This window comes from Papio anubis, chromosome 4 (genome assembly GCF_008728515.1).
Source record: "Papio anubis isolate 15944 chromosome 4, Panubis1.0, whole genome shotgun sequence".
In the NCBI taxonomy this organism is placed as follows: Eukaryota; Metazoa; Chordata; class Mammalia; order Primates; family Cercopithecidae; genus Papio; species Papio anubis.
In genome coordinates, this window is record NC_044979.1 from 144,732,825 (window position 1) to 144,745,625 (window position 12,801).

At 44.3% G+C, this 12,801-nt stretch overlaps 1 protein-coding gene across 7 annotated transcripts in view; it reads right to left on the reverse strand.

Annotated features, from left to right (window-relative positions):
- The window catches only part of SDK1 (sidekick cell adhesion molecule 1), a 653,438-nt gene that overhangs the window by 8,886 nt on the left and 631,751 nt on the right, over nucleotides 1-12,801 (reverse strand). For all 7 annotated transcript variants that reach the window (XM_031665629.1, XM_031665628.1, XM_031665627.1 and 4 more), the window contains one exon: nucleotides 11,899-12,028. In XM_031665629.1, the coding sequence (XP_031521489.1) occupies nucleotides 11,899-12,028 (130 nt within the window). The remainder of the gene's footprint in view (nucleotides 1-11,898; nucleotides 12,029-12,801) is intronic.

The window sequence follows — 12,801 nt, forward strand, 5'->3', positions numbered from 1 at the left end:
TGGCCAATGGCTAGGCATGTGGCTTCAGCTCAGCCAATCAGAATCTTGTCCTGGGATTTTTTTCACACTGCAGTTGGAAGAGAAGAGTGCTTTGTTCTGGGGAGGAAAGCTGGGAGGCCATGAGTTCTGAGTGGCCAGTGCCCACCGACCCAGCCAAGTGATTCTATAATAATAGCCAATCAGAGAGAACGTAATCATTGTGCAGAAAGAAGCAGACAAGAGGCTCCAAGAGGCTTCTTTTCCTTCTTGCTATTTAGGGAGGAGAAGTGAGAACACACTCAGGGCCACATAACCAATAAATGTCAGGCAGAGCTGGAGCTAGAAGCTGGGCTTCCTGGCTCCTGCTCAGCCCCTGTCATTGTCTCTTTGAGAAAGCACAATCTTAAAATGCCATTCTTCCTCCTGCTGTCTGCTCTGTTTATTATTTATATGACATTATTATTTTTTAATGGGGATGTATTTTAGTGAGTTAGAATTATTGACAAAAAGGAAATGCTGCAGGGTCTTTTTTTGGTAAGTTTCCTGTGTGATGTGAAGTAGCAACGTGTGTCGGTTTCCCGGGAAACTAGAAGGACAGAATGTGATTGGATGCGGCATCAGACCGACTGCGAGAGTTTCTAAAGGTGCACAGATGCCTGGAAAGCAGCTAATAAAGATAATCTTGACACTTTGGGTATTATATTGGCAAGATGAAAGACTCAAATATTATTAAGGAATTAGTTAGGTATGACGGGGTTGGTCTAAGTTGGTCGGAGCAGGGGGGATTTTGCAAACAGTTTCTTTGCATTTCGAAAACAATCTTTAACATGTGATTTGAACGGAAGATATCATTCAGAAGCAGCCGTGTGATAAAACCATGACAAACCCTCTTGTTTCTAAACAGAAAAACAGAAATAGCCACAGCATGTGTTGTGGGACACTTAGGGCATAATTCAGACCAGCACCTCCGATCAGGCAGGCTCCTGAGCACCTGGGAACGGACGGATCTGCGGAATTTTCACTTTAGCAATAGTTCTGAGAGTGGTTCAAAAATGTCCTGGGGGATAAAAGGATGGTCTCACTGTTTCTTTAGTGCAATCTTAGCTTCTCAGGAGAGTTTTTCTAGCAGAGACCACACAGGGCTTCTCACTCCTTATCCCCTGGGCCCTGGAGAAGAGGGTGAGCAGTAGCCTGCATCTGTCCACGGCTTTAACCAGTAACCATGCTGTGTCAAAACACTGGCTTGAAGCCAGGGCCAAGGACGTTCATGACTCTTTATTCCTAACATTTCGGTTTCTAATGTATTCAAATCTATAAGCTGCCTCCAGTAGAGAGGATAAACGTCTTAAACCCTCATCTAAATCCAAGCTACTTTTTAGATAGTCCTATTTGAAAACCGGCATTATAGCTTTTGGTTTTTATTCCACTGCTGAGCAACCTTCAGTCTGTCTTCCCTGCAATGCTTTCTTCGCTAACAGCCTTTTCTGCAGTTCTGTGACTGGATTCTGTTTCTGGAAATTTGGAGTTAAGTGACCAGGCCAGAGCCCACATTTCTTCCCAGTCCCCTCTGAATATCAGAGTTACTAGACATGAAGGCAAGGATATTTCTGGAATGGCAATGTGAGGAGGTCAGCAGACCTCTCCCCAGTGGAACAATGATTTAACTGGTGAAAGGTATTTTATAAATAACCATCGAAAACCTTTGAAGGCTGGGTGCAGTGGCTCACGCCTGTAATCCCAGCACTTTGACAGGACCAGGCAGGTAGATCACCTGAGGTCAGGGAGTTCGAGACTAGCCTGGCCAACATGGTGAAACCCCATTTCTACTAAAAATACAAAAATTAGCCGGGTGTGGTGGCACACACCTGTGATCACAGCTACTCGAGAAGCTGAGGTGGGAGAATTGTTTGAACCCAGGAAGTGGAGGTTGCAGCGAGCCGAGATCACACCACTGTACTCCAGCCTGGGTGACAGAGCAAGACTGCCTCTCAAAAAAAAAAAAAAAAAAAAAAAAAAAAAAAAAAAGTGTTTGGAAATGGTGCTAAGAGTAGAGAGCAAGTGGAGAAAGATTTATATAAGAAGATCTGCTAAATCTCACGCGATAGTGAGAGTCTGTGGTGCCTGAGCCATGATCTGCTCTCCCTATCCAATGCCTCCAGCTCAGTGTGACAGAAACTCCATTCTGGGCAGATGTGGTGACAAGGCAGGGATGCTGGTCTAGGAATTTAACTTGGAGAGGAAAGTTCTGGCATTTCTTATCCAGCTTCCCCTTTCCCCCAACCCAACTCCATGTTGAAGAAGCTCTATTCTAGGCAGAGATGGCCAAGAGTACTGGGGTTCCTGTCCCCCATCCAGCCTTTGCTTGTAAGCTGGGAGTCTGTACCAGGTGTGGTAGGCCAAGAATACTGGGCCCTGAGTGCCCCCACCCCAGCTTGTTTGTAGGAAGAAGTCCCACGCTGGGAGGAGCAAGTCCAGAAGTGTAGGGACTGCCCTCTCAACCCAGTGCCCCACTTGTGTAGTGGGTGTATAACTCTGGAAGAAGAAGGTTATTGTCCTCACCTCCGCTTTGGTGCAGTGACACAGAGGTCCTGCACAGCGTGGAGAGTTATTCTGTAAGAACAGAGAGCTTCCAGCTCTGCCTGAGGAAAATGACTTTATTTGGAACAGAGCATACCTAAGGACATTGTTGAAAACTGTGGAGCCTTTGCGGGTGAGGAATGAAGAGGAAGCTGGTAGTTCCATGTCAGCAACAATGGAAGCAGTAAAACCAGCTAGCAGTTTAACAGAGAGAATCAGGAAAAGAGACTTCTGAAGCTAAGAAGAGGCCTCTTAGTGTCAGAGCAAGCTTCAAAGACTGACAGCATCTGGCAACTGCAGAAAAGCTGGACTTCAACTGGATCAGAAAGTGAGGAGCAATTTATGCACTAAGTCATTGCCGAAAAAACCAGAGCTAGCAAGTAGTAACTGCTGGGTATGATACCAATAGTGGTAAGCCATCCAGAATCTTAACAGGGACAGGCAAAGGGAGCCCAGCTAAAACCACAGTCATCCCTGGTAGGCAGGAAGACTCTATGCATTGCCCAAGACTGAGGAGCAACATCAGAGCACACACAATGCAGGGGAAATGGACTTCATTGAACGAATCCAGCCAAATCACTGAACAAACAAGCAACAATAACCCTCCATGAGGCATGAATATCATTATTCAGAGTTGCTGTGATATATTATCAAAAATGATCTGTTTTCAGAAAAACCCAGGACAGTGTAATGCGTACACAGGAAAAACAAATAAAACAGAAGGTAGCCTCTGAGGGTGCCCAAACATTTGACTAAGCAGGCAAAGACTTCAAAGGGAGCTATTATGATTACGTTCAACGAACTAAAGGAGACCGTGTTTAAAAAATTAAAGAAAGGTATGATGACAATTGAAGAATATCAATAAGGTGACAGAAATTATTTTAAAAACACAAATGGGAAGTTCTTGAGTCAAAAAATACAATAACTGAAATTTAAAATTAATTAGATAGGCTCAATAGTAGACTTGAGCTGGCAGAGGAAAGAATCAGTGCACTTAAAGATAGACTGATAGAGATTATGCAGTCTGAAAAAAGACTTTTAAAAATGGACAGAGCCTCTGATAAATATGAGACAGCACTAAGAGCACCAACATATGTGTAATAAGAATATCAGAATGAGAGGAGAAAGAGAAAAAAGCAAAAAAAAAAAAAACCCAAAAAAACCTCAAAGTAATAATGACTTAAAGTTTCCCAAATTTGATAAAAATCTACAGGCAAAATATGTATAGCAATAGCACAGAAAGAAAAGGAAGAAATACAACTATAGGAGTAAAGTTCCCGTAAGTCACAGAAATGTACTATAAATCTGAGGTAGATAATAATACTAGAGTAAGACACTAACAAAAATAACCAAAAATACAGAGCAAAGGCAAAAACAAGGAAGTCAAAATGATATATTGGGAAAATTCATTTAACAAATAGAAGCTGATAATGAAAAATAGGGAATAAAGATATGAGACATATCTTTATTAGAAAGCAAATATCTGATAAAACAGTAAATATGTCAAGAAGACATAACAATTATAAACATACTTGCACCTAACAACAGAGCCTCAAAATACATGAAATTAAATGAACAGATTTGAAGAGAGACACAGACAATTCAATACAAATAGAGATTTCGATGCATTAACAAATGGCAGAACTGGGAAGAAGATCATACATATAGAAGATGGAAACAACATGATAAATCAACTAGACCTACAGACACATACAGAACATTCCACCCCAAAACAGCGGAATGACACATTCTTCTCAAGTGGATAGGAAATATTCTCCAGTATAGACCATATGCCAGGTCTTAAAACAAGACCCAACGAATTTGAAAGGACTGAAAATACATAAATTATGGTTTCTCTGACCAAAATAGGATACAATTAGAAATAAATAACAGAAGAAAATGTGGGAAATTCACAAATATGAGGAAATGTAAAACACACTCCTAAATAACAAATGTGTCAAAGAAGAAATTACAGAGAAATTTAAAAAATACTTTGAGATGAGTGAAAACAAAAACGACATATTAAAACTTATGAGATTCAGCTAACACAGTGCTTAGAGGGGAATTTTTAGCCATAAAGTCCTGTATTTACAAAAAAAGAAAGATCTCAAATCAACAACATAAACTTCCAACTTAGGAAACTGAAAGAAGAAGAGCAAATTAACTCCAAAGCAAGCAGAAGAAAGAGTCATAAAGATTAGAGTAGAAATAAATGAAATAGAAAGTAGAAAAATACTAGAGAAAATCAATGAAACTACAAGTTGGTTCTTTGCAAAGATTAACAAAATTGAAAAAACTTTAACCAGAAATATGAGAGAAGAGTCAAACTATTAAAATCAGGAATTAATTATTGATATTAGTTACCACTGCCTTTACAGAAATGAAGGATTATAAACAACTGTACACAACTATAAGCAACTGTATCTTAATAAATTAGATTAATGAGATAACATTTAAAAATCCTTAGAAAGACACAAATGAGTGACACTGACTTAACCAAAAATAAATAAATAAATAAAGAGGTGGGGGGGGGGAACTGAATAAATCTATAGCCAATAAAGAGATAAAACTAGTAATTAACAATTTCCCACAAACAAAAGTCCGAGACCAGAGGACTTCACTGATGAAATCTATCAAACATTTAAAGAATTAATACCAGTTGTGGAAGAAATACTTCCCAAATCATTCAATAAGGCCAATATTACCCTAATACAAAAATCACACAAAGATAAATAAGACAAGTAAATTACCGACCTATATCCCTTATAAGTATAGATACAAAAATGCTCAGCAATATTGAAAACTGAATCCCACCACATAAAGAAAGAATTATACACTATGAACAATGGGCATTTATTGTAGGAATGCAAGGTTGGTTTAACATCCAAACATTAGTTAATGTAATATACCATATAAATAGAACAAAGGACAAAAATCATCCAGACAGACACAGAGAAACCATCTGACAAAACTCCAAACCTTTTGGTAATAAAAACACTCACCAAACTCAACCAGATAAAGGGCATATTGTTCACAGTAGCCAAAAAGTAGAAACAATCTGGTGCGGAAAGAAGTTAACAGAGCAGGTCTGAGACCACTAGCCTTAAAAAGACCTGCTTTCAAAGATTACCCTTGGTTGGCATCTGGGAACTTCACTGGTAAAAGTTCCTTTCATTGATAAAATGTTTTCCCTAAATAATAAGATTGCAGTGTCTAAACTGTACAAATAATATGGTTTATGCAAACACCTGCTTTCTTTCTGGAGTCTGGAGTTTTGGTACATGCTTGGCAGAGGATGCCTATGTGACCAGCTCCCAAAACCCTGGACACTGAGTTTCTAATCAGCAGTACCTACACTGCAGCTGCAGTTTGCTTTAAGTGCAAGGCTATGGTAAAGCTGTGGTAGATAACAATTCATATGTGTCCTCAGAACTCCCTGGTGGAGGATTAAGTGTGTCCTGTGTGCATCTCCATAGGAGAAGACTCTTGGAAATGTGAACCTTGTCTCCTCTGGACTTTGCTCTGTGCACATTTTCCCTTTGCTAATTTTATTCTGTATTCTTTTGCTGTAATAAATCTTAGTCATGAGGATGTTGTGTGCTGAATTCTGTGAGTCCTTCTAGTGAATCACTGAACTTGGGAGTGTTCTTGGGGATCTCAGACACAACAAAGCCGAATGTTCATCAACTGACGAATACATATTTAAATGTGGTATATCCATACAATGGAATTTTTCCCCCGTATAATATAGAAATGAAATACTGATATGTGCTACAACATACATCAGTGAATCCTGATGAACCCTGAAAACATTATGCTGAATGAAATAAGCCAATCACAAAACCACTTATTACATCAGTCTGTTATATGAAATGCTCAGAATAGGCAAATATAGAGAGACAGAAAGTGGTTGCCAGGGTTTGGAGGGAGAAGGGAATGGGAAGTGACTGGTAGAGTTATGGGGTTTCTTTTTAGAGTGATGAAAAAGTTTCAAAATTGTGGAGATGATTGCAAAACTCTGAAGATACTGAAAACCATTGACTTGTATATTCTAAATGGGCAAATTATATGGTACGTTAATTATAACTCAATAAAGCATTTTTTAAGAATAAGATCCTGACTGGAGTTGGGTTGGGGTTAGACTAGGAGAGACATAATTGTCAAGATGGCAGCCTTTCCAAATCCCCTTGTGACACTTAGCCTGTGTTCCATTAGACCCTTCAAAGAAAAATATACTTCCCAGCTGGGCATGGTGGCTCACACCTGTAATCCCAGCATTTTGAGAGGATCACTCGAGGTCAGGAGTTCGAGACCAGCTTGGCCAATATGGCAAAACCCCATCTCTACTAAAAACACCAAAAATCAGCCGGGCATGTGGTGGGCACCTGTAATCCCAGCTACTTGGGAGGCTGAGGCATGAGAATCGCTTAAACGCAGGAGGTGGAGGTTGCAGTGAGCTGAGATTGTGCCACTGCACTCCAGCCTGAGCAACAGAGAGAAACTCCATCTCAAAAGAAAAAAAACAAAAACAAAACAAAACAAAAAAATACACTTTTGTTTCAAGAAACCATATGGGCAAATATGTCAAGGAAAATACAACATGTTTGTTTCCTATGAAGTGAGAAGTTCTGAAGTCAGATTTTAAAACATTGCAAAAGAGAACTGATGAAACATACAAATTGATTACTTAGTAAGAGTGGTTCAAATGCATTGAAATCATCATGCTAAGTGAAAGAAGCCAGTCACAAAAGACAACATACTGCATGATTTATTTAGATGAAATGTCCACATAGGCACACCTAGAGAGGTGGAAAGTAGCTTAGTGGTTGCCAAGAGCTGGGGTTGGCTGCAGGTGTATGTGGGTGGTTTGGTGAGATTGGGGAGTGACTGCTAATCGGTACAGGGTGTTTTGGGGGCTGATGGAAATGTTCTAAAATTGACTGTGGTGATGGCTGCACAACTCTGTGAACGTACTAAAACCCACCGAATTGTGTACTTCAAATGGGTGGATTGTATGACATGTGAATTATGTCTCAATCCAGCTGTTTCAAATAGTGGTTCAAAGTGAATGTTACCATGTGAGCTGGCACTTCTCAAATGATCTAAGTCCCCAGTTCCCTCTGTTGGGATCCCATGAATATGGAGTGCCTTAAAATCCCCCAAATTCATAAGCTTCAAAAGCAGGATGCAGGAAGGTTACACAGCAAAGAGCTCTACAGACAAGGGAGGCCACGCTTTATCCGCCCAACAACCTCAGGGGCACAGGATGGTCCAGGTGTGGGGATTCCTGGCTGGGACTCCATGGGACGCTAGGTGGTGGGGTTTGTAAGAAATTTCTGGGGAGTCTTCCCAGATCCTACGTGAAATTCTGCCTGTATGTAGGTGGAGAGCATGTCTGTACCTTTCATCAGCTTCCAGAAGCAGCCTGTCACCCAAAAGGCACTAGGAACCATGAGGTGCATTTGCAGGAACGCTTTCCTCCAGCACAGGGCTTGCAATGTGGGAGCAGCGTGGCCTGGCTCCTGGGCCCCTCACCACCTCAGCCACACTGCCTGAGACTTAGCTCTGAGAGCAGGACCCCTCGCCTCCCAGCCACGCTGCCTGAGACTTAGCTCTGAGAGCAGGACCCCTGGCCTCCCAGCCACGCAGCCTGAGACTTAGCTCTGAGAGCAGGACTGGTGGGAAGGTGGGATTTCCAGTTAGATGCTGAGGTCTGCCTCCCCAGTCCAGCTCATCAGTGCATGTCTCAGGGAAGATATTCAAAAACTCAGCCTCGGCTTTCTGCCTATTACATAAGGATGACAACACTCTCTGTGCAGAATTCCATTTAGTGTGGGTTCCAGGTCCTGCTCTCCTCCCTTCTCACCCTTCTCCCCACACCCACCTCCCCCCCTCCACACTCACCTGCCTCCCTCCCCACACTCACCTCCCTCCATCATGCCATCTCTGTGTGTTTGTATTTAGATGTGTATGTGTGTGTGCATATGGGCAGGAGTGTATGTGTGTGCATGTGTGTATTTAGGTATGTATAAGTGCGTTATGCATGCATGTATATATGTGTATGTGTGTGTAGTTGTGTGCATGTGTTTGTACTTGTATTTAGATATGTATGCCTGTGTATATATGTGCACAAGCATGTAGTATGTGTGGTGTGTGCCTGTGTGCATGTGCATGCATGTGTATGAGTACATATGTGCATGTTTTTGCACATGCATGTATGTGTGCATGTGTTTAGGTATGTAGGCATATGTAAGTATGTGTATATGGTGTATGTATGTACATGCATATTTTTGTATGTATATATTTAGGTATGTGCATGTGGGTGTGTGTACATGTGTGCATGTATATGCGTGCATGTATTCAGTGTGTAGTTATATGTATGTATGCGCATCTATGTGTGGTTATATATTCATGTGTGCATGTGTATTTAGGTGTCTGTGTTGTATTTAGGTATGCATGTGTGTATGCATGTGTGAGCATGTATTCAGGTATGTTGGTGTATGTATGTGTGTGCATGTCTGTGTACATATGTGTGCATGTGTGTATTTAGGTGTGTGTTGTATTTAGGTATACGTGTGTGTATGCATGTGTGTGCATATATTCAGGTGTGCAGGTGTGTGTGTGTGCATGTGTGTATGTGTACATATGTGTGTATGTGTGTATTTAGGTGTGCTGTATTTAGGTATGTATGTGTGTATGCTTGTGTGCATATATTCAGGTGTATAGGTATATGGGTGTGCATATGTATGTGTACATACGTGTGCATGTGTATTTAGGTGTGTGTTATATTTAGGTATGCATGTGTGAGCATGTATTCAGGTGTGTAGGTATATGTATGTGTGCACATGTATGTGTACATATGTGTGCGTGTATTTAGGTATGCATGTGTGCATATATTCAGGTGTATAGGTATATGTGTGTGCAGGTGCATATGTATACATATGTATGCATGTATATTTAGGTGTGTGTTGTATTTAGGTATGCATGTGTGTATGCATGTGTGTGCATATATCCAGGTGTGTAGGTGTGTGTGTACGCATGTATGTGTACATATGTTTGCATATGTGTATTTAGGTGTGTGTGTTGTATTTAGGTATGCATGTATGTATGCATGTGTGCAAATACTCAGGTGTATAGGTATATGTGTGTGCATGTATGTGTACATATGTGTGCATGTGTATTTAGGTGTGTGCTGTATTTAGGTATGCATGTGTTTATGCATGTCAGCATGTATTCAGGTGTGTAGGTATATGTATGTGTGCACGTGTGTATGTGTACATATGTGTGCATGTGTATTTAGGTGTGTGTGTTGTATTTAGGTATGCACCTCTTGTGTGGGGCTGGAGGAGACCGATGGGGAGGGGAGGGGTACACTGAGCTCTGGAGACACGGGGGTCTGGCTGGATGTCAGCTTCAATAGCCGCCTGCTGGACAACCTCAGCCTCTGACCAATAAGGAGACAGCCCCACCTCCTGGGGCTGGGGTGGGCGGCAAAGGAGTGCACGTTCACCCTGGGCCAGGCCCACAGTGAGCGCTGGAAACAGCAGCGAGTGCTCTGTGCATAGGAACCACCCATAGCTATGACACCCCACGGTGTCTGGATTCTCCAAAGAGCAGCAGCTGACAGCGGCAGCAGGGACAGGCCCGAGGCTGGCGCCGTGAGATGCACCTCTTTACTGACACAGACTGTCCTGCTCGAAGGCTGCCCTGCTCTGCGCAATGTGCTGCTTTCCTACACGTAGCGAGCTTCTGATAAGCTTTTTCCTTATCACAAAAGGCAAGTCAGTTTTGCAGGATTTCACCTGACAGCCCCTCAGTTTTAGACAAATGTCCCTTTCCGAACATCTGCTTTGCTGCCTGCTGTTTCTGCCAAGCCCAGGGCTATGGTGCCGACAGCAAACCCAGCGTCCTCTGCAAACAGAACACGCGAAGCAAAGCAGAGCTGGCCTTGCCACACCCACCTGCTGGCCCTTCCCGCCGGGAGTTCCTCTACAACCCACAATTGAAAAGAAGCCATTTGATAGAGCCCCGGGGCTCAATAAGGCCTGAATTCAGGTTAAAATGAAGGTGAGACTTACTTTAGATTAAATATTGATTTAGAACCTGAGTGCCAGGAGGCGGGGCAGGCCTATGTGTACAGCAAATGGTTGGTGGTTTTCACCCCTCTCCAGGCCTGGCATATCCGAGAGAAAAAAGTTCAGGACTGATGGGACAACCTCTCTAATTGCTGCTTCAGCTGTTTTTGCCGGTAAGTATGAGAAATGGAGATGGTGCCCCTGTATGGAAGGTGTGTTGAGCCCCCTGCTTGGAGCCCCCTCATGGCTGCCTTGCTGCTTAAAGTCTCTTTGGGTGACACCGCACAGGACGTCACACAAGAAATACACTCCACGTCTGAACTGCTGCACACGCAGGCGCAGGGGAGGCCTGAGGCGGGTAGGCCCTGGGGTCGGGGAGGGAGAGCATGGAGGCTGACACTCCCTCGGGGAAGCCATCTCCCTGGTCCAGCCGCTCGGTGAGGAGAGGAACACATCCCAAGTCTGGGCTCACCCTGAGCCCGATACGTGACCCGGAACTGCCATGAACAAATCCCTCTTCTTCAGCACAAGCGAGGGAGCTAGAACAGGAGCTCCCTGGGCAGGGTGGGAGGCTGGCAGGGTGTCAGGGGAAGTGAATGTCCGGGGTGAGCAGGAAGCTCCTATCTGGTGAAGAGGTCGCATTTTCTATCTGCCCTGCAGGATCACACCTGCTGCCACTCTAACTGCGGTCTAGAGACCACCAAGTTTTATGGCAACCTATGTTTATCTCTGAAAGTGAAATGGAGAGAGAATGGGCTTCCGGGGCAGGAGTCCACACGGGGCAAGTTACTGATCTTCCCTGAGTCCCGCTGGCTCCATCTGTAAGAGGTGGTCTAGGCCCAGTTTCCCCCGGGACTACATGAGCTGGAGCAGGTGTAAGCGACCATCCGACACTCAGCCTGCTGGCACCCAGGCAACACCCACACTTTGCTCTGCAAGGAACCCCTCACAGAGGGCGCCAGCCTTGCGTATCTCTCACTGCCGCCTCCCGGACTTGAGAATCAAAACCTGCTCCTCCATGAATCAGCCTTGGAGTGTCTACACTGCTTGAGGCTGTTGTGAGCTCTGCGGGACCCAGAGCAGGCCGTGGGGTGGAACTTGGGCTCTCTCATGTTTTTCCATCTGCAAAATGAAGGCTTTTGTCCGTGGCTCTGCCTGTGGGGACGTTGTGAGACTCAAATAGGACAAGACAGCCTGAGGAGGCAGAAGTCTCACTGCAGAAGTAGGGGCTGACGATCACTGCCCGGAAGTAGGCGCCCACACTGACCTCGGATTCTGACGCGTCTGCCGACTTCTCCTTGAGGCTCACGCTCTCGGTCAGAACGGCGCCGTTGTACTTGTTGCAGATGTCCTCGTCTGAGTAGTGCAGACCGCCGGGGCTCGGCCGGGGTGGGGACCTGGGATGAGGACCCATGCCGCAATTACCCTCTGGGCAAAAGACGCCCTCCCCCAGAGGCCTCCTAACCTGGCATCTGGCCTTTACTGCGTTGGACTAAGAGGAAGCCCACAGCCTTTAACATCACTCTGGCAACTGATGCAAAAAATTCTGAGCACTGGCTATCTGGTGAGTCAACAGCCTCTGTGTACCTGTGCCTGTCACTTATAGAGACTGTGCTAGGCCTGTAGGCATGAGGGAAGAGTTGGTCTGTGCCAGGAGGAGCAGTGACACACTCACATACAAAGAGCACCCTGAGGTCAGGACAGATAGGAGGCCAGGGAGCTTGGGTGCTTGCCAGATGCAGGCAGGAGAGTGTGGAGAGAGGTGAGGATGGAGTCATGAGGAACGGTCTGATCTGCCATGCTAAGGAGTGGGAATTGTCTCCTACAGATGAGAGGGAATTGGGGAAGTTTGCACCATGCCTGGTCTCCCTGTCTGGTGGGACAGCATTCATCCTCTCTGGCTGGTGGAATTCTCAGATGGTTCCATCACTGCCCCCCACCCCATCATCCCATCCTGTGAGTGTGGGAAGGGCCTGTGACATGCCTCTAATCAGTGGAACATGGCAGACTGAAGTCTGGGTTACGTTAAATGGAATGGGCGAAGGACAGCTACTCCCATCACGCCCATGATCACATGATATTATAGGAGACCCCATCTTGGCGGACCGGAGACAGAGATGCTCTTGCTGGCCTCGCAGAAGCAAACAGCATGTTGTGAACAGCCTCTGGA